This window comes from Canis lupus, chromosome 1 (assembly GCF_011100685.1).
Source record: "Canis lupus familiaris isolate Mischka breed German Shepherd chromosome 1, alternate assembly UU_Cfam_GSD_1.0, whole genome shotgun sequence".
Classification (NCBI taxonomy): Eukaryota; Metazoa; Chordata; class Mammalia; order Carnivora; family Canidae; genus Canis; species Canis lupus.
The window spans coordinates 118104475-118130551 of record NC_049222.1 but is presented as its reverse complement, the minus strand read 5'-3'; the positions used below and the strand labels follow the sequence as shown (position 1 = coordinate 118130551).

General features: G+C 47.7%; 1 protein-coding gene across 7 annotated transcripts; it reads left to right on the top strand.

Annotated features, from left to right (window-relative positions):
* The first annotated feature begins 1520 nt into the window (after window positions 1-1520).
* Window positions 1521-24807, top strand: CD22 (CD22 molecule). 7 transcript variants are annotated; one of them, XR_005354762.1, is made up of 15 exons: window positions 1521-1737; window positions 13387-13428; window positions 15668-15728; window positions 15969-16346; window positions 17282-17575; window positions 18701-18967; window positions 19095-19358; window positions 20408-20665; window positions 20878-21141; window positions 21222-21485; window positions 22733-22829; window positions 23003-23078; window positions 23241-23360; window positions 23572-23656; window positions 23950-24007. XR_005354762.1 is itself a non-coding variant. In XM_038529338.1 (15 exons), the coding sequence occupies exons 3-15, from the start codon at window positions 15695-15697 to the stop codon at window positions 24079-24081; spliced, it is 2538 nt and encodes an 845-aa protein (XP_038385266.1). In that variant the 5' UTR covers window positions 1524-1737; window positions 13387-13428; window positions 15673-15694; the 3' UTR covers window positions 24082-24807. The 7 variants fall into 7 exon arrangements, 6 of the variants coding, with proteins under 6 accessions (XP_038385267.1, XP_038385266.1, XP_038385265.1 ...); XM_038529338.1 differs by having other exon boundaries at window positions 1524-1737; window positions 15673-15728; window positions 23236-23360; window positions 23950-24807; XM_038529337.1 differs by having other exon boundaries at window positions 1524-1737; window positions 23236-23360; window positions 23950-24807.
* Window positions 24808-26077: the final 1270 nt, after the last annotated feature.

Below are 26077 nucleotides of genomic sequence, written 5' to 3'. Positions count from 1 at the left end.
GAGAGACGTGCAAGGGGGGCTTTTAGAGCACAGAATGGAAGTGTGTGTTGGGATCTCAGGAGCCCAGGGAGGTGTCCCAATGACAGGAAAGTCCCACAAGGACACTGTATGTGAAGGCCCCAAGTGGGAAGATGTTTGGCAAAATCCCAGGGGCTGAAAATAAGGCCGGAGAGTGGTCAGGGACGGGGCAGAGAACGGCAGCGGCTTCACAGCAGCTCCAGGGGCCATCCCCACCGGATCTCCTGCACACGAGCATGGACCCCGCCCTGACACACCTGTGCTCTGACAACAGACCCTGGCTCCAGCAGGTCTGGCCTGGGAGGAATGCCCCGAAGGACTTCGCCCTGAGGAGCAGAGCACTGTCAATAATGAGGGACTGAGTAACCCTGTGCTGTCCAGAGGGCTACCCAAGCACCATGCTGATGAGCCAGGGGATCCCAGGAGGAATGGACAGCAACTTTTGTGTTAATATGTATTAACATATTAGCATGATCAGAACAAAGAGAAGCCGGCATACCAAACGGGTGATTTATTTTTTTTAAATACAAGCTTAGGAGGAAGCTAAGTTAAAAACAAAAATCAATCAAGTGAATGATTTAAAGAGATGTAGGAAATAAAGGTTTACAGGATGAAAGTCTCGAAGGTCATAGGCAAACCTCTAAAGTTTAGGAAGAATGAAGTGATCTGATGCAAAGGCCATCTCGTAGGAGGGACTCACAGTCAGTGACGACACACAAGGAGGACCAAAATTCAGGATATCATGCTCCACCCCTCGTCCTGGACTCTCCCAGAATTCATCTGTTCCATCGACACATGTTTACTGAGCACCTACTATGTGACATGCCTATGCTGGGCTCTAGGGGTATCATAGTGACCGAGAAGAAACACTCTCCGACCTCGTGGAGCTGACATTCTGTGGAACGGATGGATGGCAATCAGATAAACAAGTGTTGGTCAGATAGTGAGCATGCTAAGAAGGAAATTAAGCAGGGCAGGATGGAATGTGCAGGGCCAGGCTGCTGTTCTAGAAAGAGGTCATTTGAGTAGAGAGAGGAAGGAAGCAAGAGAGAGAATTCTGTCCATTTCTGGGGAATGGAGATCCAGGGAAAAGCGAAGATCAGGCACAAAGGCCCATGGTGGGAATGTACTTGTTATGTTCAGGAGCGAGAAGGAGACCAGCTTGCCTGGAGGGGGCTGGAGAGCCGGAGCAGCTGCCCAAGGGAGCCTCGTCACCGAAGGCCCTAGAGGCCACGGTTAGGACTCAGGCTTTCACTCGGGCAGATTGGGTTGTTGCTGGAGGATTATACACAGAGGAATGTTAAGGAGGGGCTGAGGTTTCTAAGACCCCGCTGACAGCTGTGCGGAAAATGAGCACAGCTGGTCAGCAGATGCAGGCAGAGGGCTCAGGAGGCCAAGTGAGAGGAAGTGGAGATGGCGAGAGGGGACAGGTCAGGACCTCTTTTGTAAGAAGAATTGGTGGAGCTTTGAGAAAGCTGGAGGGGAGGGAAACAGGAATCCAAGATAGCCACTTCCTCAGCTGTCGAAGACGGTGGAAGGAACGGGTTTGAGGAGAACACAAGTGTGTTCCATCTACACTGACCACGTCAACAGGAAAAAGTTGATGGCACCCCTCCCTTGGGAAATTACAAGCTGAGGAAGACTCAGAACCCATGGCACGGTGGCTCGGAGAGACGGGAACAGATGCATGAGATGACGGCTGGTTGGGCTAGAGTAGAGGTGAGCACGGACAGGCCACCCCATGTAGGAAGGAGGACACCTGGGCACCAGGCCAGGGTCATGGCAACGTGGGTCTCCTTTTCCCTCTTCTCCCGCCAACCTCCCGGGTCCCTCCTGGCTGAGACAAGCCAACCCTGGTGGCCCCCAATCCTGTCCTGTGGACAGTGCCTGTGCCAGGCGGCTCTGTTATCCTCATTGATGAAAAGTCTCCAGGCCAGAGAGGGCTACTCCAAAGCCTCCTCCCCTGGGCCAGGCTTGGGGACACTCAGCACTGCTCAGGAGTAGCCAAGTGTCTTTCTTCCCCACCCTCCTGGCTCTTGACTCTGGCCTGCTCCCAGGACAGGAGGAGACAGGCAGAAGGCCCACTCCCAGTCTGGTGTGTCTGGAATACCTTCCCCGGGGAATGGGAGGGAAACCATAGGGTCTCTCTGTCAAGCCCAGGGTAGGGCTGAGTAGCCAGAGGTGTGTGACTCAGTGTCATCATGGAGTCAAGCACAGCAAGTGACAATATCCCTAACAATAACAGCTCACTTTTGCAGAGCGCTCATTCCATGACAGCCATCGTGCAAAGTGCTTGCTGTGCTCGTGATTTCTCACAGGCCGCCCATGAGGTCGGTGCTGCCAATATCCAATATCATCAGCTCCCTCAGAAGGGAAACTCAGGAGCCGCCTGGGTGGCTCAGTCGGTTAACCATCTGCCTTCGGCTCAGATCATGATCCCAGGATCCTGAGCTGGAGCCCCACTTTGGGCTCTCTGCTCAGCAAGGATCCTGCTTCTCCCTCACCCTCTGTCTGCCACTCCCCCTGCTTGTGCTCTTTCTCCATCAAATAAATACATAAAATCTTTAAAAAGAAAAAAAAAAAGAAGGGAATCTGAGGGACGTCACCACTGACAATTGGTAGGACTAGGATTTGAATCAGGTCTGTTTGCCACATGCTTGTCGTCAGCTGCATATGCAGCTAAGTGCATCACACGTGTGGCTGCCCTAACCTTGTGAGGAAGGCCCTATCACTATCCTCACCTTATAGTCCTGGGGCACATGGTCAGGTGGGGGGTGATAGCCAGGGCTCACAGTGGCACCTAGTTGCCTAGCTCCACTGCTTCCCTGGAGGGTTGGAGGGGGAGTCACCCAAAACGGTGGTCACCCACCATACCACCTGATGTCAATTACAGGAAGAACTGTCAGTTACAGGAAGACTCATCAACAGGAAAGAATCATCTGTTACAGAAAGTATTTAGAACACTTGATCACCCAAAATGGAGGCCATCTACCTCTTTGGAGGAAAAGATGGAAGGAAGAGTAAGGGCACCATGTCACGGAGTCGTGCTTCCACCCTGGCCTTCTCCATAGGCCTTGGCCACCAGACAGCAAGGCATGTCCATCAGCTTGCTGCCCAGTTTCCTCTTGTTACTGTGAGCAATGCCTGGAGTTATGCCAGCAGAGGCCACAGGTGCTCCTTCTAGGTGGCTATCAGGGATTTCAGTCCCCAGTGGGTCTCCTGTCAGAGACCTTCAGGACCCTTCCCACCAGCAATTGAGATTGCCGGGGATTATAACTTTTTATTTTGAAATACTTATAGAATCATGGGAAGTTGCAAAAATAGAACTTTTTATTTTGAAATAATTATAGGTTCACAGGAAATCGCATGGGTTGAATAGAGAGGTCCAGTTTGCCCATATCTTATGCAATTATGGTAGCGTATCAAAACGAGGAGTGTGGCATTAGTACAGTGTGTGTGTACAGTTCCGAGTCCTTTTATCACATGTCTAGATGTATGTGACGATGACTGCAATCACGATCCAGAATTATTCCCTTACCACAAGGCTCTCCCTTGTAGTCAAGCCCACTTCCCTTTGACCCTGGCAACCTGTAATCTGTTTTCCATCTCTATCATTTTGTCATTTCAGGAATGTTACATAAAAGAAATCATATGGTTTATGACGTTTTGAGGTTGACTCTTTTTCTTACTCGGCGGAATGCCCGTCAGAATCATCCGAGTTGTGTGTGTCACTATTGTGCTGTGCCATTGCCACTCCATGGTATGGATGGAACACAGTTTAACGGTTCACCTCCTAAGGGACGTGCTGGTTCTTGCCAGTTTTTGGCTATTACAAATAAAGCTGCTGTGAGCAATTGTGTAAAGGTTTTTGTGTTGACATAAGTTTTCAGTGTGTGTGGGGGTGGATATACGCCCTGGAATGCAATTGCTGAGTTGTACGGTAGGTGTATTTTGTTCGTTTTTAGAGAAACTCACAAACTATGTTCCAGAGTGGCTGTAACCATTTTACGTTCCTGCCAGCAATGTATGACTGATCCAGTTTCACTCTATCATCACAAGCATGTTGTCTTGTCATTAGCTTTTATTTTGGCTGTTCTGATAGCTATGTAGTGATATCTTATCATAGTCTCGATTTGCATTTCACTGCTGGCTAGTGATGTTGAACATCTCTTTGGGTGTTTATTAGCCATCTGTGTATCCCCTTCTATAAAATGTCTCTTCATGACTTTTGCCCATTTTCTAATTGCCCATACAATCCAGTTACTTAAAGTGCACAGTCCAGTGGTTTTATGTATATTCAGAGTTGTGCAGCCATCCCCACAACCAATTTTAAAATGTTTTATTTTAAGTAAACTCCACACCACATGTGGAGCTCAAACTCATAACTTGAAGATCAAGAGTCTCATGTTCTACTGACTGAGGCACCCAGGCACCCCAACCACAATCAATTTTAGAACATTTCATCACCCCCAAAATAAACCCATACTCATTAGCAGTCACCTGCCATTTCCTCCCAGTACCCCCACCCTAGCTTTAGGCAACCATTAAATCTACTTTGTATCTCTATAGATTTTCCTTTTCTAGACATTTCATATAAATGGAATGATATAATATGTGGTCTGTTGTGATCAGCTTCTTTCACTTAATGTTTCCACGTTCACTCGTGTGGCAGCATCTATCAGTATTTTATTTCCTTTTATTGCTAAATATTTTATTGTGTGGATATACCATATTTTGTTTATCCATTCATCACTTGAAGGACACCTGGGCTGTTCCTACTTTTTGGCTTTTATGAATAATGTCACTGTGAACATTTGTGTTCAAATTTCTGGGTGGATATGTTTTTTCTCTCGGGTGTGTATACCTAGGAGTGGAGTGAAGAGTTACATGGTAATTATACATTTAGCCTTCTGAGGAATTGTTTTGAGGTTGCTTTCCAAAGTGGCTGGACAATTTTACATTCCTACCAGCAACATATAAAAGATTCAGTTACTGCACATCCTTTCTGGCATTTGATATTGCCACTATTTTTTTTCTATTTTTTTTATTTTAGCTGTCTAATAATAATAGGTGTGTGGTAGTATTACCTCATTGTGCTCTTAATTTGCATTTCTTTAAGGCTATGATTGTTGAACATCTTTTTATTATTTTATTTTATTTTATTATTATTAGTGTCAGGGGTACAATTCAGTGATTTATCAGTTGCATGCAACACCCATCGTGAACATCTTTTTATATGATTATTTGCTATCCATATATATCATCTTCAGTGAAATATCTCATGTCTTTTGCCCACTGTGAAAATTAATGAAGGGGACCCTCACGAAAATGGAGCAGGGAGGCTAGAAGGGGAGGCTAAAAGGGGGAGCCACACCAATTCAATGTCAATTACAGAAAGAATGGTTAACTACAGACCCCAAAAGAAGAATTCTCAACAGGAAAGAATCCTCAATTGCAGACCCCAACAGGAGAAAAAAATGCACATTGCATCTCCTACAAGAAATTAACTATCCCTGGAACTCAGCCAATGAGAAACTGTTATCACCCTGGACTTGTGCTTTTCTCTAGTGGACTTTTATTCCAAACAACCTCTTTTTTTAAATTTTTTTTTAAATTTTTATTTATTTATGATAGTCACACAGAGAGAAAGAGAGAGAGGCAGAGACACAGGCAGAGGGAGAAGCAGGCTCCATGCACCAGGAGCCCGATGTGGGATTCGATCCCGGGTCTCCAGGATCGCGCCCTGGGCCAAAGGCAGGCGCCAAACCGCTGCACCACCCAGGGATCCCCAAACAACCTCTTTTAACTTGTTCCTTGTCCATAAAATAATGTTCCTCTCCTTTGTTGGGCCTGCCTGTGGTTTTACCATAGCTTGCTTGTCCCACATTGCAATTTTCTGTTATTCTCAAATAAACTAATTTTTGCTGGTAAAATAACTTACTGTCTTATTTTTAGGATTAATGCTGTCTTCTAATTTGAGTTTTTCTTAATGTTGAGTTTTGAGAGTTCTTCATATATATGCATTCTAGATATGCAAATATTCTCTTCCAGTCTGTAGTTAGCCTTTTTCTTGTCTTAACAAGGGCTTTCACAGAGAAAAACAAAACAAAGCAAAATCCCCAAAACCCTCAAAAACCCCCACAAATTTTTAATTTTGATGAGATTCAATTTATAGATTTTTAGGGGTAATGCTTTTGGTCTCAGGTCCGAGAATGCTTCATCAGGCCCTACATCCCAAAGATTTTCTCCCATATTACCTTCTAAAAGTTTTATAGTTTAATGCTTTGCATGCAATCTATGATCCACTTTGAGTTCATTTTTGTAAAAAGGGTGAGGTTTGGGTTGAGGCTCATGTTTTGCTTATGGATATAGCCAATTATTCCACCACCATTTGTTGAAAAGACTTATGTTTATTCCATTGGATTGCTTTTGCTTCTTTATAAAAAATTAGTTGGCCACACTTATTTAGGGTCATTTCTGGGTTCTTTAGTTCATTCAATGGATCTGTGTGTTATTCCCCCCCCCCAATACCACAGTTTGGATTACTGTATGTTACTTTATAATAAGCTTCGAAATCAGGGTAGGCTGACTACCCCTTTATTCTTCTTCAGAAATGTTCTATCTAAGGACACCAGGGTGACTCAGTTGGTTGAGTGACCGTCTCAATTTCAGCTGAAGTCATGATATCAAGGTCCTGGAATTGAGCCCCCATCAGGCTCTGTGCTCAGCAGGGACTCTGCTTGAGGATTCTCACCCTCTCCCTCTGTCCCACCCTCTGCTCATACATGCACTTTCTCTAAAATAAATAAATAAATCTTAAAAAGGAAAAGAAATATTCTATTGTAGTTCTCTCCCATATAAACTTCAGAATAATCTTGTCTATAGCTACACAAATTTTTGCTGGGATTTTGAAAGTAGTTACATTAAATCTGCTTATCAACTTGGGGATAATTGACATCTTTATCGTGTTTAGTCTTCCAATTTGTGAATATGGTATTTACTTAGGTCTCCTTTTATTTTTTCAGCAGGGTTTTGCCATTTTACAAGTATACAAGTATACTTTTACAGTATACAAGTCTTATATATGTTTTTAGATTACATCTAATTATTTCTTTTTAAAAAGCCATTATAAATGGAATTGTATTTTACATTTCAATTTCCATATGTTCATTGTCAGTATTTTAAAAAGTGACTAATTTTTGTGTGGATCTCATATTCTGCAATCTTGCTGAACTTCTAGTACTACATTGAGTAGAGTGGTGATAGTGGGCATCCTTGCCTTGTTCCCAATCTTGGGGGAAAGTACTGAATACTTAATTTATTTATTGAAAGCACCGCATACTTTTTTTTAGCTTTGGGTTTTTTAGGTGAGTTATAGATCGTCAAGTTGAGAAATTTCCTCTCTATTCCCAGTTTTCAGAGAGTTTTTGTCATGAATGTGTGTTGAATTTTGCAAATACTTTTTTCTGCAACAATTTATATGATCGTGATTTTTCTTCTTTAATGTATTAATATGATTACATCATTTGATTTTCAAATATTGAACCAGCCTTGCATCTCTGGAATAATATCCACTTGGTCATTGTGTGTAATTCTTCCTATATATTTCTGAATTCTATCTGCTAATATTTTGGTAAAAGTTTTTTGCTCCTGTATGCATGAGGAGTGTTGGTCTGTAGTGTTCCTTTATACTGTTTTGTCTTGTTTGTTTCAGGGTAATCCTGGCTTCAGAGAATGGGTTGAGAAGTGTTCCTCTGACTGTTTTCTGGAAGAGATTATGTAGAATTTCTGTTACTTCTTTAAACATTGTCTTGGATGCTTCAGTAAAGCCATATGTGCCTGGAGAGTTCTTTTTCATATTTTAAATTATCTCAGTGGTTATAGTGTTGTTCAAGTTTCGTGAGCTGAGTAGTTTGTACTTTTTGAAGAATTGATCCATTTAATCTAAGTTTTGAAATCTATGCACATAGAGTTGTTCATAGTATTCCCTTAATACCTTTTTTATGTCTACAGGTCCTGTAGTGATATACCATTTAATTCTTGATGTTAGCAATTTGTCTTCTCTTTTTGTTAGCCTTGCTAGAGATTTGTCAGTTTTATTGGTATCTTCGTGGAGCCTGATGTGGGACTTGATATCATGACCCTGAGATCATGACCTGAGCTGAAATCAAGAGTCAGCTGTTTAACAAACCCAGGTGCCCCTGAAGCTTTTCTTCTTTTATTTTATATTTTTTAAAAAAGCTTTTATTTTTATTTACTTATGAGAGACACACACACACAGAGGCAGAGACATAGGCACAGGGAGAAGCAGGCTCCATGCAGGAAGCCTGGTGTGGGACTCAATCCCAGGACCCCGGGACTACACCCTGTGTCAAAGGCAGACGTTCAACCACTGAGCCACCCAGGTGTCCCTATTTTCTATTCTTAAAAAGATTTTATTTATTTATTTATTTATTTGAGAGAGAGAGAGAGAGAGAGAGATAGTAAGATAAAGCACACGTGGGGAGGAGAGGGAAAAGCAGGCTCTCCACTGAGCTGGTAGCCTAATACAGGGCTTGATCCCAGGACCCCAGGATCATGCATGACCTGAGTCGAAGGCAGACGCTGAACTGACTAAGCCACCCAGGTGCCCTGCTTTTCTTCTTTTAATGTAAGCATTCAATGCTATACATTTCCCTCCCATACTTAGCTGTGTCTCACAACATTTGATAAGTTCTATTTTCATTTTCTTTCAGTTCAATTTTTTAAAAAAATTTCCCTTGAGATGCCCTCTTTGACCCATAGATTATTTAGAAGTGTGATGTTTAGTTTCCAAGTCTTTGGAGATTTTCCTATTACTGACTTCTAGTTTGATTCCATTGTGATTAGAAAATATACTTTACATGATTTCAATTATGTCAACAATTTTAAGTCTTGTTTTTTAGCCCTAAACTTAGTTTATCTTGGTACATTTTCCATGGGTTCTTGAAAAGAATGTGTATTATGCTGTTTTGGGGTCAATTAGATCCTGTTGGTTGATGCTGTTGTTGAGTTCTTCTATGTCCTTGCTGATTTTCTGTCTAGTTGCTCTATCATTTGTTGAGGGAGGGGTGCTGAAGTTTTCAACTAGAACTGTGAATTTTTCTACTTCTCCTTTCATTTCTGTTGGGGTTTGCTTCATATATTTTGCAGCTCTGTTGTTTGATACACATATCAAAATGTCTTCTTGGTGGCTTGACCCCTTCCTTAAAATACAATATCCCTCCCTAGCTTTGGTCATTTCCTTTGTTCTGAAGTCTACTTTACCTATTTACTTATATTGAGATATAATTGACATATAACATAAACGTACCACATGATTCAAAATTTTATATATTGTCAAGTGATTACCACAATAAGTCTAGTTAACATCCATCACCACACAATTATAATTTTTTTCTTGTGATGAGAACTTTTAAGATATATCCTCTTAGAAACTTTCAAATATAACAATATTATTAACCATAGTCACCATGCTGTATATTATATCCCCAAGACTTATTTTAAAACTAGAAGCCTGTACCTTTGGCCACCTTCACCCTTTTTGCCCACCTCTCCAACTCCTGTCTCTGGCAAACACCAATCTGTTCTTTGTATATATGAGTTCATTGTGTTTGTTTTTTAGATTCCACATACAAGTGAGGTCAGACAATGTTTGTTTTTCGGTTTGGTTTATTTCACTTAGCATAATGCCCTTAAGGTTCATCCATGTTGTCACAAATGGCAAGATGTCCTTCTTCCTTGTGGCTGAATAATAGTTCATTGTATGTGCACACCACATTTTCCTTACCCATTCAGCTACAGATGCATACTTAGGTTGCTTCCATGTCTTGGCTATTGTAAATAATCTGCAGTGAATTTGGAAGTGCCATATCTTTTTGCATTAGTGTCTTAATTTTCTTTGGATAAATACCCAGAAGTGAAATTCTTGGACCATTTTGTAGTTCTATTTTTAATATTTTGAGGAACTCCCATGGTTTTTGCATTAATGTTTTCATTTCTATCAGCTAAATACCCAGAAGGAGAATTGCTCAAACACATATTTTTAATTTTTTGGAAGAACTCTACTTTCTTTTGATTAATGTTAGTATAGTATATCCTTTTACATTATTTTTCAACTTAACTTGATTATATTTGAAGTTATTTTCTTATGGACAGCATACAGTTAGGTCATGTTTTTTATTCACTCTGTCAATCTCTTTTTTCATTTGTGTATTTACACCACTTACATTTAATGTAATACTTACATGGTAAGGCTTAATTAAGCCTGTCAGTTTGCTTTTGATTTCTCTCTGTTCTCTCCGTTTTTTTTTTTCCTACCTGTGGGTCTCTTGAACAATTTTAAAATTCCATTTTCATTTATCTAGAGTTTTTGAGTAAATAACTTTACATAGCTTTTTAGTGATTGGTCTAAGTATTACATTATATAGAACTTACCAAAGTTTACTGGTTTCAACATTTTACAAGTTCAAGTGAAGTATAGAAATCTCACCAACCTTCACATCTCTTTACCCTCTCCCATTTATAATTGTCATAAATATTTCTTCTACCTACATTAAGAACAGCATTACACAGTGTTAGTTTTTACTTTGATTGCCAAACATAATTTAGAAAACTCAAGAAGAGAAGGAAAGTCTATTGTATTTACCCATAGGTTTGCTCTTCCTTTTTGATTTTCCAAGATTTCTTTCTTTTTTTAAAAAATCATTTTCTTTCTGTTTAGAGAATTCCCTTTAGCTGTTCTTTTCAGGTCTCTGTTGGTTAAAAATTGTTAGTTTTCCTTTATCTGAAGATGTCTTGATTTCCTCTTCATTCCTGAGGGATATTTTCAGTAAATATAGGTTTCCAAGTTGATAGTTCTTTTCCTTTAGTATCTGAGAAATGTTGTTTCAGTTCCTTATGGCCTCCATGGTTTTTGGTATGAAGGCTACTGTCATTTAAATGGGTTTCTCCCTATAGGTAATGGGTCATTTCTCTGTGATTGCTTTCAAGATTTTTGCTTTGTCTTTAATTTTTAGAAGTTTGACTATTATGTGTTTTGTCATGGATTTTTTTGGATTTATCTTGTTTGGGATTCACTCAGCTTCTTGAATCTGTAGATACATGGTTTTTGTTTTGTCAAATTAAGGACATTTTTCAATCATTATTTCTTAAAATATTTTCTCAGCCTCACCCTGCCTCTCCTCTCCTTCTGAGACTCCAATGACATAAATGTTAGATCTTTTGTTATACTAGCCAAGCATACCCCTGGGGCTCTGTTAATTTTTGTTTGTTTGTTTATTTTCTTTCTGCTATTCAAACTGGGTAATTTATATTGTTCTATGTTCCATTTCAGTGATTGTTATTTCTATAATCCCCATTCTGCTGTTGAGCCCATTCATTAAGCTTTTTATTTCAGTCATTGTATTTTTTTAGTTCTAAAATTTTCTTCTTTATATCTTCTTTCTTTGCTGACACTGTCTATTTTTTCATTTGTTTCAAGCATGTTTGTAATTGCTCACTGAAAAATTTTTATAATGGCTGCTTTAAAATCTTTGTCTGATAATTCCAACATCTGTGTCATCTTGGTGTTTGTGTCTGATTATCTTTTCACATTCAGCTTGAGAACTTCCTGGTTCTTAGTATGCCAAATGATTTACAATTGAAACTTGGACAGTTTGGGTATTATTTATGGGATTGGATCTTATTTAAATCTGTGTTTTAGCAAGTCTCCCCTGCCACCGCTTCAGTAAAATAATGGGGGCACTGCCTCATTACTGCTAAATAGGAGTAGAAGTTCAGGTTCTCCACTCAGCCTCTCTTGACACCTGGTGTGTGTGTGTGTGTGTGTGTGTGTGTGTGTGTGAGTGAAGTTTTCTTATTACTGCTGGGCAGGAGTAGATCAGGTTCCCCAGTATGCATCTACTAATATCACCCTAGCTGGGAGTGGGAGGGGTACTTCATTACTACTCTCCACATGGTTTCCATACAGATTCCACTAGTAGGTGGGCTTATGACCGCTGAGTGACAGTGAAAGTCCTGACTCTCCCCTAGATCTCCTCTTACATCACTCCAGTGAGGAGAATGATCACCATGGGTGGGGGTGAATGTTCAGGCTCCCCATGTGGTCTCCAATGACACTGTGAGGAGGAATAGCCCAGTGGGGATGGAGGGCCCAGCTCCACACTCAGCCTGGCACCACTCAGATGTGGTATGGGGCAGTGGCCTGGGTTCTTCATTATGGCCTAGCAAAGGTGGAAGTCTAGGGCCCCACTCAGCCTTTGCTGTCAGGGGTGGGAGTGAAGCAGCAGATTTTTCTGATAGTTAGCTGGAGTAGAACAGTTATTGCCTGAAAGATGTCTGTCTTTCTGGGTTGCCCCTTTCTCAGTTTTTGGCCAGAGGAGCAGAGTTTTGCTGAGCATTCTTTTATCTGTGTCCACTGGCATTTCCAGTTGCTTGCTTCTTCAGTATCCAATCTGGGGTATATAAAGTAAAGAGAAAACCCAGGGAATTCGCCATCATATCATTCCTCAGGTCCCAAGGTCCCTAACCAGTGTGTTCCTCTCTCAATCTTTCGGTGTCTTCTTGTGCTTGTTTTATAACATCCAGGGTTTTTAGTTGTTCTCAGCAAAAGAAATAGGGAAGAATACGTCTTTCCAGAACATTACTGTTTTTGAATGAGCTGTGCTTCCCCTTCTCCGTTTCCTTCTCAATGGCTGGCCATCAGTAGAGTTTGGTGATGCCAGATGCAGATTACTCAGAGACTTCCTTGATCATCTGTAGGATTTGAATGGCTTTGTCTGATGCCACTAGAAGGCTGACCAAGTGGTAAGGTTCCAGTCTCATGACTTGCCCAATTCAATGACACTTCATGTAAGTTCTTTTTGCTTCCTGATATCTATGTGTTCTTCCATAGAACCGTGGGAGCCACTGAAGCATCAGTGTGAGTAGGAATCAGACTCCTGACCATTCTTGCCTCTGAAGGGAAAGTATAAGAATGAGAATAACTGGATGGTATCACTAAACTACAAATACTTTCAGATTGCCTTGTGCCTTTTCCAGCAGACTGGCAGTTCTAATCTGTTTGTCTTGAAATTTTAGCATTTCCTGAGAGCTGGATAGAGGGGAAGTTGTGGAGGAACCAGCTCTAACTATCTGATATAGAAACTCCATATACTGAAACTAAAAACTGACCGTGGATGCCCAAATGTGCCCTCCAATCTGCCTTCGAGCCCACATTGCCCTCATTCCCTCCTTTCCCAACTCTCCACTTCGCCATGCCTCTTGGTTGCCCTGAGAGTCACAGAGGGGGTAGGGGGTGTGGCCAAGGAGAGTGAAAATCCTTCACTGTGCTTCCCCTTTCACTCTCAGATGCTGCCAGGGTCCCCGAAGAAGGAAGACACAAGAAAACAGGTAAAAACTATTTTTCTCTCTTTTGCATTCAGCAAGCCAGTATGGAGCAGCTGCTGTGTGCCAGGCACAATTCTTGGAGCTGGGAGCACAGCGGGAAGCCCTTCTCTCTCTTGCCTGTGTTATAACTGATTCTGAGCCCTGTCTTTGAGTATGCCCCCTGATGGGCTTGATGAGTCTTCTGAGAGTAAGATGGGTCACCAGATGCCCAGGAGGGAAGAATGGACCCAGGGAGGCTGGCTCTGAGATCTTGCAAGGCCCTCAACAGGCCTCTGATGAGCAGGCCACAGGCCTGGATAGCATGGTCTTGTCCTGAGTCTTTGTGCTTAATGCCTATTGTCCCCAGCCTCCACACCCTCTCCTGTCTCAGCAGCCTTCCAATTCCAGGTCTGTGGTCCCACTTCTTATGTCCCAAGACTGCCTGGAGCTGCTTGGGTTGAGCATGCAGCCCTGCTCTGAGCCCTGCTCTGCTCTGCTCTGCTCTGCTCATGTGCCCTTTCCTACTTGTCCAGGTGTCCTCAAGCCATTCCTCCATGAGGGTGGCTGGTGGTAGAGAGGGCACGATGGCCCAGCTACTGGAGGCTAGTCTTTGCCACAGAGAATGGAATCTAGCCCTTGCCGTAGCTCTTGTGGAAACCCAAGGGGACCCAAAGTGCATCCCTCAAAACACTGACCCTGTAACCCTGCCAAGTTGTTCACGGGAAATGTAAAATCGGTTCTGTGGTGAAAGAAGTGTGGGCAATGTACTGTACTCTAGGCCCCATGTGGGGACACGTGTCATGCTCACACAGCTGATTAAAGAGATCAAAAAGACCCACAGTAAAGAATCTACTTAAGACCCACAGTAAAGAATCTATTTACCTTTTTAACCCAGCTTTTCTCAAGTGGATGTGGCCTTGAAGACATTTTTCTGTGTAGCACTATTAGCACCCGCAGAGCTGGTGTCAGTTCTGCCTGGAGAGTCTGCCCCAGTTTGGAGCTCTCACCCCTACCCCGTGCTTGGTCCAGCCCAGCATACTACGCCTGGGGACAGACTCCTTCCTGCTCAGCAAGCTGGCTAGCTTTCCCCACCCAGGTACTAGACACCCAACAGCATTTGGCATGAGCCACGCAGCCTGAGGAGATAAACAGCCTGAGGGGGTGAGGGGCCTTTGATGCGTGGGAAATGTCGCTGGCCAGGTGGGAGGGGTGCAGGTCTGCATGAGACCGGAGACACACTCTGTCACACATCCTGCTAACCCCAGAGGGACCAGCACAGAGGGGCCCAGCCATGCAAATTGGGACTTAAATTTAACTCTATGTAAATGTAACTCTATGTAAAAGTCTAGTAAAGTGGCAGGTAAGCTCATTGATGTCTCAAAGAGAGACAGATGGGCAGCAGCTGTGAAGTAGAGGCCCTTGGACTGCCTCCAGCCCATAGACAGGTTTTGTTTGACCAGCACCACGTTTGTTTGTTTGGCTGGTTGGTTGGTTTCTGATTGCAGGACATTTCACATGAAAATCTGGCTTCTTATTTCTCTTAAAACAGTAGAAGATCAGGAAGTGTTGAGCTCATGTCCCCAGTTGGCAACAATTGGCGGGTACTGAGAGAGTCACTGCCTTTACTGAAAGCATGACCCCACCTGGCTGATTTATGTTTTCTCCTAGCGTCCCCCGTCCCCCAGCTTATCTGAGTGGGATTCTTGGACCACATTCTCCTAAGTCCTCCCAGAGCCCTCTAAATGCTGTCCTGTAATCACACTTAATAATTAGTTTTAGAGTAATTCTGTTCTTGATCTTTAAAATCAGATTTTTGGCCATGGCTCTCCCCTACATAAAATCCTTCACTAGTTGTCTCAAGGTGAGCTTCAAGTTACCCCAAGGCCTGGGATTCAAGGCACCCAGTAGTCTGGTGCCACTCAAAGCCTGAGAGCTGGGCAGGAAGTTTGTAAAATTATGGATGGATGAATGGACGGACGGATAGGTGGATGGATGGATGGATAGAAGGAAGGAAGGAAGGAAGGCAGGCAGGCAGGTGGGCTAGGAAGAGAGACAGGCTAGCTGAACAGAGTTCTTAGGCAGACAGAGTAGACATGGCATATCCACAAAAGGCCCCACGGACTTCCAGAATTCACATCCTGCAATACAACCAGATGTGGTCCTCCTATAATCAGGGAAGAGGGATTGGGGCTTGGTGGGTGAGCGAGAAAAGCCATCTGAAAAGAGTAAGCGACCAGATGGCTCAAAGACAAACTCTTCTCAGCCCAGGCTCCTGCCTAGACACAGCACCATGCATCTCCTCGGCCCCTTGCTCCTGCTCCTTGGTAAGAACTGTGGCCTAGGCTTGGGTTCTGGGATGTCTGTGGAAGCTGGAGGAGGAGGAGGAAAGCTCTGGAGCAAAGAGTGAGTGTTGGGGAGGGTGGGGACAGGCAGGGTATGTGTGTGTGTGTGTATACACTTCTCTGTGTACCTTCCTCTCTCCATCTTTGGAGGGGAGTCTTTATTCATTTGAAAGCTCTTTATGTCTCTCAATAAAGCTTTTTGATCACTGTGGTGGGTTCCAGAATACTTGGCCTTCTCTGACTCATCCTATTGGAGGTTTGATCACCCCCACACTCTCTACACCTGGGAAAAGGCCTGCGTCTGGATTCCCTGTTGCTACACGATTCCAGAGAGTGGTAGTAGGCTGGAAAAGCTGACCGTGTACAGCAACTATGAATATAATGACACCACCAAGGACTTCCAGGGGTCCATTCTCTATGAGACCAAAGAGTTTAGTAATAATCCTCCTCAGGAGATGAGGGTTCAGTTCCTGGGAAACGAAAGAGTCAACTGCACCCTCCGCATCAACCCTGTGTCTAAAGAGGACAATGGCTGGCTGGGAATCAGAGTGAATACGAAGACTGACAAATGGATGGAGAAAATAAACCTCAACGTCTCTAGTAAGACCTTGCGGGATGGGTTGTGGGCAAGGAGGGAGGTGGGAACCACTCAACTCTGGGGACAGGGGTGCAAGCCAGGCTGCCTGTAGAAGCCAGGCAGGAGGTGCCAGTAAGTGACTCAGGCAACACAAGACAGTGGCGGCTGTGGCAGGCTGTGGCAGGCTGCAGCCTCGGCACCTGTCTCTCCTCAAGCATCTCACCTGCCACTTAGCTCCCGCCCATTCTGGAATCTGGATCCGGGGTTGCCTGATTTTTCAAGAGAAGATGGAAATGTGGATTTTCAAGTGAAATCTCCTAATGCTTTAATGTTGATGGTTAATTCTAATAAGGCCTCCATGGCTAAATGAGACCCCTGTAGGAGATGAGTCGAGCATAGGCCTGGGACCTCTACCCCACAGCCTGTTTCTTCAGTGCAGGAGGAGGGGGGTCCTAAGCAGCCCTCCACCGCGATGATGGATGTAGCTTCAGACCTGCAGTTCTAGGGTGGCCCAGCCCTGGGGATTCCCTAAAGGAATGCCATGCTGGGTGTGTCCAGCATTGAGGCCGTTACAAAGGCAGGTTTGTCCTCCAGGAAGCCGAGAAAGGCATGGTGACCTAAACTGATAAAATTCCCTTGAGGTGAGGGAGCGAGCTTGCAAATGTTTAGGGAGCACACATCAGGGAAGGACACAAGGTAAGTATAAAATATAAATATAAAATACGATTCCTAAGGAGCATCAGCATTCATAAGACCTTCTAGAGAATGCTTCGGCTGAGCAAAGGTGACCCAAAGCAGAGAAAGGCAGGCCCAGAGAGAGGTGGAAGGGACTGGCTGGGGGGAGGGGGGCTCCTGAGGGGTTAATTGGGGTGGGGCATCTAACGCCAGGTGTGGGAGGCTGGCATTTGCTCCCCCCAAGGTCTCCCAGGCCTCCAGCACGGCCCCTCCTCTTTCGCAGAGACGCCGCTTCCACCTCACATCCAGCTCCCTCCAGAAATCCAGGAGTCCCAGGAAGTCACTCTGACCTGCCTGCTGAATTTCTCCTGCCCTGGGTTCCCGATCCAACTGAAGTGGTCCCTGCAGGAGCCTGCCGTCACCCTGACCTCCCTGAGCACCAAGACCGTCTCCACCCAGAGCAAGCTCACCTTCCGGCCGCAGTGGACGCACCACGGCAAGAACCTGACCTGCCAGCTCTGGGATCACAAAGCGGAGCGGGTGCTCTCTGAGGACACGGTGTGCCTGGATGTGAAGCGTGAGTGTCCCCGGTGCCCCACCCCGGGGAAGGACGTGGGTCTTGTCTCTTTTCCCCAACCCCGCAGAGAGTGCAGAGGGTAGCGGGCACCTACACAGAAGGAAGCATGATCAGTGCGTGGATCCACGCAGCTGGGGTAGGTCCAGCCAGGGCTGCGTCCCTCCACCACCCCAGTGGTCAGCCCCAGGGTTTCAGGGAACAGATTCATCATAGCATCTGCTTTGGTCTAACAGAATAACATAATTCAATATCCTTGAGCCATGACGTGAGTTGGAGATCATGTGATTAAGTATTTTTGTTCCCCCAGAAGGGGAGGGTGTTGGGGTAAGAAATGTTTTCATGTCATTGTGCCTCACTCATTCATTCATTCATTCATTCATTCATTCAATAAATATTTACTATGAGCCTCCTAGGTGCCAGGCCTGTTCTTGCCCATGAGGAGCTAGCACTGCAGTGGGGAAGACAAACAATGAACAGATTAACAAAGAAATATGGAACTTAACTGGAGGCAGTGATAAGTGTAGCAGGAGGAAGTAAGGCCCGGCTTGGCCAGAGGGAGCGAGAGAGGGAGGTGAACTTGGGTGAAGGGAAACACGGAGGCAGGCAGGTGTTTGCCAGAAGATCCCAGGAAGAGGCTTTAGTCCTGGGACTAAGGCCTGGCGGTAGGAGCAAGGGGCCGGACAGAGCAAGGGGCCGGAGAGCCTCAGCCCTGCGTCCCAAGGGCCCAATGGTAGGAAAGATGAGCCACGGCCAGACCTCATAGGTGGCAGCAGGGTTTTGGATTTTATTCTGGGTGTGGAGTCCGCTGAATGGTTTCAATTAGGGGAGTGGCAAAGTCTGACGGAGTTAGGAAGACAGCTGGCTGCTGGTGGAGACCAGAACTTCTGGGAACGAGTTGGAGGAGTGATGCTCAGAGCAGAGAGACACGTTAAGAGTCTGAGACAGTCACCTGGGCCCTTGGGCCAGCCCACCCCCGTGGACCAGGGGAGTGGCGAGTGGCTGCACACACTCGCATGCGAAGTGTAAGCCGCTGCTTTATGTGAATCGAAGCCCTGCAACTTCCCACCACGTCACACCCTCTGAGAATTCCCTACCCCCTCTCCCACTGCCTCTCTGCTCCTCTAGATGTCCCAAAGTTGAAGATTGAGGTCAGTCCCGGAGGAGCCAATGTAACAGAGGGAGAGTCTGTGATCATGACATGCCAAGTCATCAGCAGCAACCCAGAGTACCGGAGAATAACCTGGCTCAAGGATGGGAACACACTGCAGGAGCAGGAGACATTCACACTAACTCTGTCCCCTGTGACCAAGATGATGAGTGGAAAGTACCAGTGTGAGGCCTTCAATGATGTAGGCTCGGGACAGTCGGATGGAGTGGTCCTTCAAGTATACTGTGAGCCTCCTGGGAGCCGGAAGGGGGGCAGGCAGGGAGTCAGCAGGGGGTGGAAGCAAGGCCCTTGAGAGGTGAACAACAGAGGCCTCTGCTCACCTCCCTCCCCTGCCTCTGCACCTTTTTCCAGATGCTCCGGAACCTTCCAGGGTTGAGATCCTCTCCTCGCCAGCTAAGGAGAGAAATAGAGTAGAGATGACCTGTGTGTCACTGGCCAATCCTCCTCCAACAAATTACACCTGGTATCACAATGATAGAGAAGTGCCAGGAATTACAGGCAAGGACTTCCAGATCCCAGCGGTCCTCATCGGGCATGCTGGGAGTTACTCCTGCTTGGCACAAAACAGCCTTGGTCTTGGACAAGTTGGCCAGAAAGCTGAGTTAGACGTCCAATGTGAGTAGTCACAGGGCCTCTGGGTTCTTGAGGGTTAAGAAGGAAGGCAGATGGAGCGCAGGCCATTCCTGGGTCCTAGAGTGGATGGCATGCAGAGGCCGGGGTCTCCCAACACGTACGCTCCTTGGTGGATGCTTTGCTGCTGTTCCCAGTTGTATACTCAGCACCAGGACAGGGTCTGGCTCATTCGTGGCAGGTGCTCAGTAGATGTTTGTTGAATGAATGAACTGCCAGATGCCAGGGCTTTGTGAGGGACACGGAGGCTTGGTGCCACTAGGCAGTGGCTGAGTCCCAGAGGGGGCCTGACGTTTTGGAGGAGAACTGGAGTAAAGCGTCTCATCGCCTCTCCATCGGGGGTCAGACCTTGTTTAGCACAGGGAATCTTGTCAGGCAGCCAAGCCCAGGACAAAGAGAATCCATAAGTTTGATCCTTGGACCCTAATGTCAGGGTCCGAGCCAGATACTTTGATGGGGTTGCTCGAATCCTGAACGTGTCGACACTGGGTGCGCCATAGGCAGCAGCGGCAGCAATGCTTCTGGAGTGAGGATTTCATTTCGTTTCATTTCCTCCTTGCAATGATTCTAGCAGGTTAGGGACCCTTAGGACTCCATCTGACAGATAAGCAAACTGAGTCCCACGGCCCACAGTCACGCAACACTGAGTCACAGGGTCTGGCCATCTGGTCCAGAGCTGTGCTGTTCCCTCTCCACCCCCCCAACCCCCCAGTGAAGGCCTGCTCCGCAGCCCAGGCCCCTGCGGAGACCCCCAGGCAGGGCCCCTCGGCCTCGCACACACCCCGCGTTCTCTACTTGAGCTCTGCTCTGAATCACCACGTCATCTTGCCTCAAACCACAGCCAGGCCAAGTGGCCAGGTTTCCTGTCCTTACACAGATGCAAGAGGGAAGCGCAAGCCTTTCTTTGGTTAATTTAGGAACTGTGTGAAAATGGCGGGGGGGGGGGGGTGCCTAAGGGGTGGGGGAGGCGGCCCTGGAAGGCAGTCTGGACAGCAGCTGACTCTCCCTTGCCCATCTGTCTGCTTTCTTCCCAGATCCCCCCAAGGAGGTGACCGCAGTGATTCAGAACCCCACGCGGATTCGAGAAGGAGACAATGTGACCGTGTCCTGTAACTACAATTCCAGTAATCCCCGAGTTAGCCGATACGAATGGAATGTCCAAGGCTCCCGGAATAAAGTATTTTCTGAGGTGCTGGTAATTCAGAAAGTCTCCTGGGACGCCAGGCCAATCGCCTGTGCAGCCTGTAACCAGTGGTGTTCGTGGGCTCCCTCTGTCAACCTGGATGTCCAGCGTGAGTGACCGGGCGAGGGGATCCAAGAGGTAGCGCAGCTGGGAAATGGGCTCTAAGGTTAGGGCACTGGGGCTTGGGCCAGAACCTTCACAGAGAATTGAGGGCTGAGAGTCTGGCCTCAAGGCCAAGGGGAGAGGAAATCCTGGGGTTGGGGGTGGGGGAGAAAGAGGGAAAGGGACCCAAGAGGTCAGCCGGAGCCCCTTGCTTTCCAGATGCCCCCAAGGATGTCAGGGTCCAGCAGACCAGCCCCTCTTCTGAGATTCACTCCGGGCACCGAGTCCTCCTCGGATGTAACTTCTCAAGCAGCCGCCCCAGAGATGTCCGCTTCTTCTGGAAGAAAAATGGAATCTTCCTGAAGGAAGGAAGAGAACTGAGCTTTGACTCTATCTCTCCAGAAGATGCCGGCAATTATAACTGCCTGGTGAACAACTCCGTTGGACAGACCACGTCTGAGGCCAAGATGCTCCGAGTGCTGTGTGAGTGGCGGGTGCTGGAGACACGCGGGACGGCAGGTGACAGTGATCTGGGATCCTGATTTCTTCGCGTCTCTCTACAGATGCACCAAGGATGCTGCGCGTGGCCATTAGCCCGAAGGACGAAGTGATAGAGGGGAAGAAGGCAGTCCTGACCTGCGAGAGCGATGCCAACCCTCCCATCCTCCAGTACGCCTGGTTTGACTGGAATAACCAAAACCTCCGCCACTATGATCAGATGCTGAGATTGGATCCGGTGAAGGTCCAGCATTCCGGCGCCTATCGGTGCCAGGCGACCAACCGGCTGGGCACAGGCCAGTCGCCCCCCGGCACCCTCACTGTCTACTGTAAGGCCCCTTCCCTGTCCTTCTCTGCCCCTCCTTCTCCTTCCCTCCCCCGCTGCCCCTCCCTTGTCCTTGGGGCAGCCCAGCGGGTCACCCCCGCACGGCACCTGCTCCACACAGGCTAACCTGTCTTCCTCCTCGCAGTCTCTTCTGACCCCCTCTAGGGGGGTTGCTTCTCAGGCTGCCCCTGCCCTCCAGACATCCTGAGCTGCTACCGGGTCTCTCTTTGTCTCACCCTTGATAGGCTGCTTCTCTTTATCGTTTGAGATTTCAGTAGTTTTTTTTTTTTTTTTTTTTTTTAAGACAAGGTAAGATAAAACAGCATGAAAGGGTAAATAGTAGAGACACCTCTCCTTTCTTTCTCCCTGAGGACTCCCCTCCCTCCCTGAAGGTCTCCACTACTGGCAGCTGGTAGCCTCTCCTCACAGAGCTACTCTGCACACGCACAGTCGCATAAGTGGATCTATGTCTCTATACCCTTCATCTCGCAAATCGTGGGAGAGCTCGCATGTTGCCCTGGATGTTCTTTTCTTTCTTTTTTTTTTTTTCCATGTAACAATTCCACTCGGAGCTTGTTCTATATCCCTGCGTGTACGGGGCATCTGAAGAGTCTGAAAACAATAGGGAAGATATTTCATTGATTTATTGCCCTTTTCAGATTAAACTTGGAGCCTGACTTTAAATTTAGGAGATCATGGCCTGCAAAGCTTGGAGACCTGAGTGTGTTATTTGGAAATGCAACATGTTGTATAAAAACCTGTTCCAGGCGTCTCCCCTTTGTAGACACCCCTGGAGACCTGCCTCTTGCCCGCAGGGCTGCACGGCCGTTGTATTCCCATGCACGTCTACCCTGTGCCTTTCCCACAGCCCTGAGTGTCCCCAGCTCTGACCCCTCAGGGACAGCTGCAGAAGTCCCTACATGGAAATGCTGTGTCAAAGGCCAAGTGATTTTAAGTTCTGATAAGTCTGGTTAAGCTGCCTCTAAAGAAGTTGTAGGTTTTACTGCATATTGTGTGTGTTGGGAAGAATTAGCCCTTTCCTCCCAACGGGGCCTGGGGGGCGGGAAGCAGGGGCTGGCTTTTCCCTTTCCCTGTGTCCCCTCCCCTACGTGCATGTGGGAGGAGAAGTTGCATAGGCAAGGGCAGTGGCCACGCAGACAAGTGGAGGATGGATGCCTTCCCGGTGAACGAGCCAGCCGTGACCCCAGAGAGGCAGCGTTCCCAACTCACGGTCGCTCCTTCCCCCACCAGACAGCCCGGAGACCATCGGCAGGAGAGTGGCCGTGGGCGTGGGTTTCTGTCTGGCCACGCTCCTCCTGGCATTCTGGGGAGTCAAGCTGCAGCGCAGGTGAGCGCCCCCCGAGGCCCAGGTGAGCACCTCCTGAGGCCCAGGTCCTCGGCTCTCCCTGACTCCTTCCCTGGAAGGACCCTGGCTGGCCACCCCATAGCCCCCAGATGCCCACTGCACAGGGTCGTGGTCCCACTGCCCTGATCCTCACCGAGCTGGTCTTTATCTCCTAGCTGGAAGAGGATACGGAGCCAGCAGGGGCTCCAGGAAAATTCTAGTGGGCAGAGCTTCTTTGTGAGGAATAAAAAGGTAGGATATGGGAAAAGATGAAACAGAGAGCAGACAGAGATGCATCAAAGACGGGGTGCAAAGAACACTGTGGGGAGGTCTGGGGGTCAGAGGCCAGGGGTGGGGGACTCAGGTGGAGAAAGGAGCGGTGGGAACTGAGGCCTTGTCTCTCTCCCAGATTAGAAGGGTCCCAGTCTCCGAAGACCCCCACTCCCTGGGCTGCTACAACCCTGTGATGGAAGATGCCATCAGTTACGCCACCTTGCGATTTCCTGTTGGCGAGACCAACACACCAAGAACTAGGTACTGAGCGAGGGTCCCCGGGGGATGGTGACACTGGCAGCCAGGGAGGGCAGCGGGAGGAGCAGCTCGTGTCCCACTTACCCTCTTTATGGCACACCCATGAGCCAGGCTCTGCTCTGGGGTGCTCTCGGGGTCTAGGGGAGTTGGAAATAAGAGAGTTTGAGCGAAAGGCTGCATCTGCGGCCATCCATCTACATCTACCCTCCCTCAGAGATGCAGGGACCCTGGAGGCAGAGGGACCTTCTCCAAACAGGGACGACACCGTCACTTACTCTGTCTTGCAGAAGCGTCGAGTGGTAAGAGGACAGGGCTGTGGAAGGTGGGGGGGGGGTGGGGCTGGCCTCAGCTGTGAGTCCCAAAAGGGAAGGACTTGGTGGCCTTAGTGGTGGCAAAGGCTGGGGGGAAGGGGGTTGCCCAGGCACAGGTGCAGCCAGAGCCAGGGCTGCACCTCCCAGGCTGAGAAGCTGATTGCAGCCAGCGTGTGTGGACAAAGGGACCTGCTCGGGCTCTTGGACCCCCAAGAGGAGCCAGGGAGACAACAGGCAGGGGATGCAGACCAGGAGCCAACCTCACACAGGGCCTTTCTCAGGGCGACTATGAGAACGTGGTTCCAGAAAATGTAGAAGATGAGGGGATCCATTATTCGGAGCTGGTTCATCTTGGGGTTGGGGAGCGGCCTCTGGGCCAGGAAGCGGTGGAGTACGTGACCCTCAAGCACTGACAGGCCAACCCCATGGAAGCAGAGGCTCTGAGAGACTGCAAAGGCCAGGTGGGCGTCAAGCTCGCCCGGGGCCTGCTGCTCAGCTGCAAAGTCCCGCGGCCTCCCCGCCAACTTACATGCACACACAAACACACACACACGCACACACGCACACGCATGCATGCACACGCACACAATTACCGAAACCTCAGTCGGCGCACAGAACTTCCTCCGTGGCCCAGAGACAGGCCCCCTCTCAACACTGGTAACCCTGCCCCCCCCTCCTGAAGGCCTGCTCCCCGTCCACTCTCCTTCCCATCCAGGGAGTCATCTAAACACCTACCCTGCACTGCCCAAATCATCTCGCCCATCCCCAACCATCTGCCACCCCCTATCCCCTCTCAAACCCCGTCCCCAGAGGGCCGTGTCCCTGCTGGGATCAGCTTGTTACTGTATTTTTTTTCCTTTCCCTCTCCAACCTTCGAGCCCCTTACCCCTGCTCTGAAAGCCCCACTCATGAATCCTGTGCCTAATTTCTTCTGCCTCTGGGGCAAAGAGCAGGGAAAGAGGGGCTGTCCTGAGCTGGGGCTGGGCTCTCCTCCACGTGTCAGTGAGGCATTCCATTAGCTGCTGCGGCCCCCCACCCCTCCCCCAGGGGTCTGGGGGGCTGAGACACATGCCGATGTGGACAGACGTGTAACACACAGAGCTGCACAATAAAAATGGCTCAGATGCCACTTCAAAGAACCTGTGCACTGTTTCCAGCCCGTGGGGTCAGAGTGAGAATGGGGAGATTTGGGAGAAGGGAAATGAATGGAGGCAACCTCAGATCAGACTGGGGCGGGGGGGGGGGGTCCATTGTCTTATTGCAAAGAACACACTGGCCCTGCAGGCAGACGGGCAGGAGGCTGAGCCCTGACTCTTCCACTTCACTGGCTCAGGGACCCTGGGCAAGCTCACCAGCTTACTGAGCCTCATGTCTGTAAAATGGAGCTGCCACTACTCACGGTGCCGGTGGTTCAAGAGAGGAAGTGAGGGCCAATCGTACATATGCTGGAGTCACATTATAAGAAACCTGACACAACAGCCAAGAGTCTCTAAAAACCAGATTGCTATCTTCTTTGCCTCATAAGATGGACCTAAGAAGGGGAAGCCTCTCCGTCACTCCAAGCTGCTCTCAAAAGTCACCCTGCCAAGGTTGGTCATGACCCAAGTTGCCCACAGTTGCCCAAGAGCTTCTCGAAAGGCAACTTCCTTGAGAAACCTCACCGCTTTTCTCTTACCTACCGTCATTGCCACCAGTTCCCTGTCATGTTCTGCTAACTCTGACTTTCCAGCGAGGGCCCTTCCAGCTTCCCCTCCGCTTCTCAGGTCTGACCTTTCTCCACCTATTCTTAGAAGCAGAAACATGTGGTCCATGAATCCGCGAGAGGATGCGAATTCCTGGCCCGTGGTGGGTGCTCCCCAAGTTCCACCTTGCTTCCTTGCCCTCCCTTCCCATCTGCTCAGTTCCCGAATGCTCCCTGATAAGACAACGCTCTGGTCCTCCTGGAATTACGCCAGAGCGGGGCACAGATTTCCCCATCAATCCACTTTGTCCCTAGTGTGATTGAGCATTTCTGGAGGAAGGGGAGACTGCAAGAACTCCCTTTCAGGGAGAGAGTAGGGGTTTGGGGTTACTGTCTCAAGAATGAAGTCCAGTATCGCTCACACATTCAACTCTTTATTCAGCAAATATTTACCCAGCACGCGTCAATGCATCCAGCATAGAGCAGTCATTGGGATACAGAAAAGAAATGGCATACGCCTAATCTGGGGGATCTCTAGTCTTGGGTGCCCAAAAGGTTTTAGGGCAAGATCCCCTCAAAGGACCTGAAGACAGCCTTGACCCCAATGAGGTCTGGCACAGGCTCCCTGGCAACCAGCAGGTGCCCTGCCAGCCTGTCCGAGCCCAGCTGCTGACATAAACCTACTTCGTGACCAATTGCCCGAGAGATGTGGCTGTAATAGGCACCGC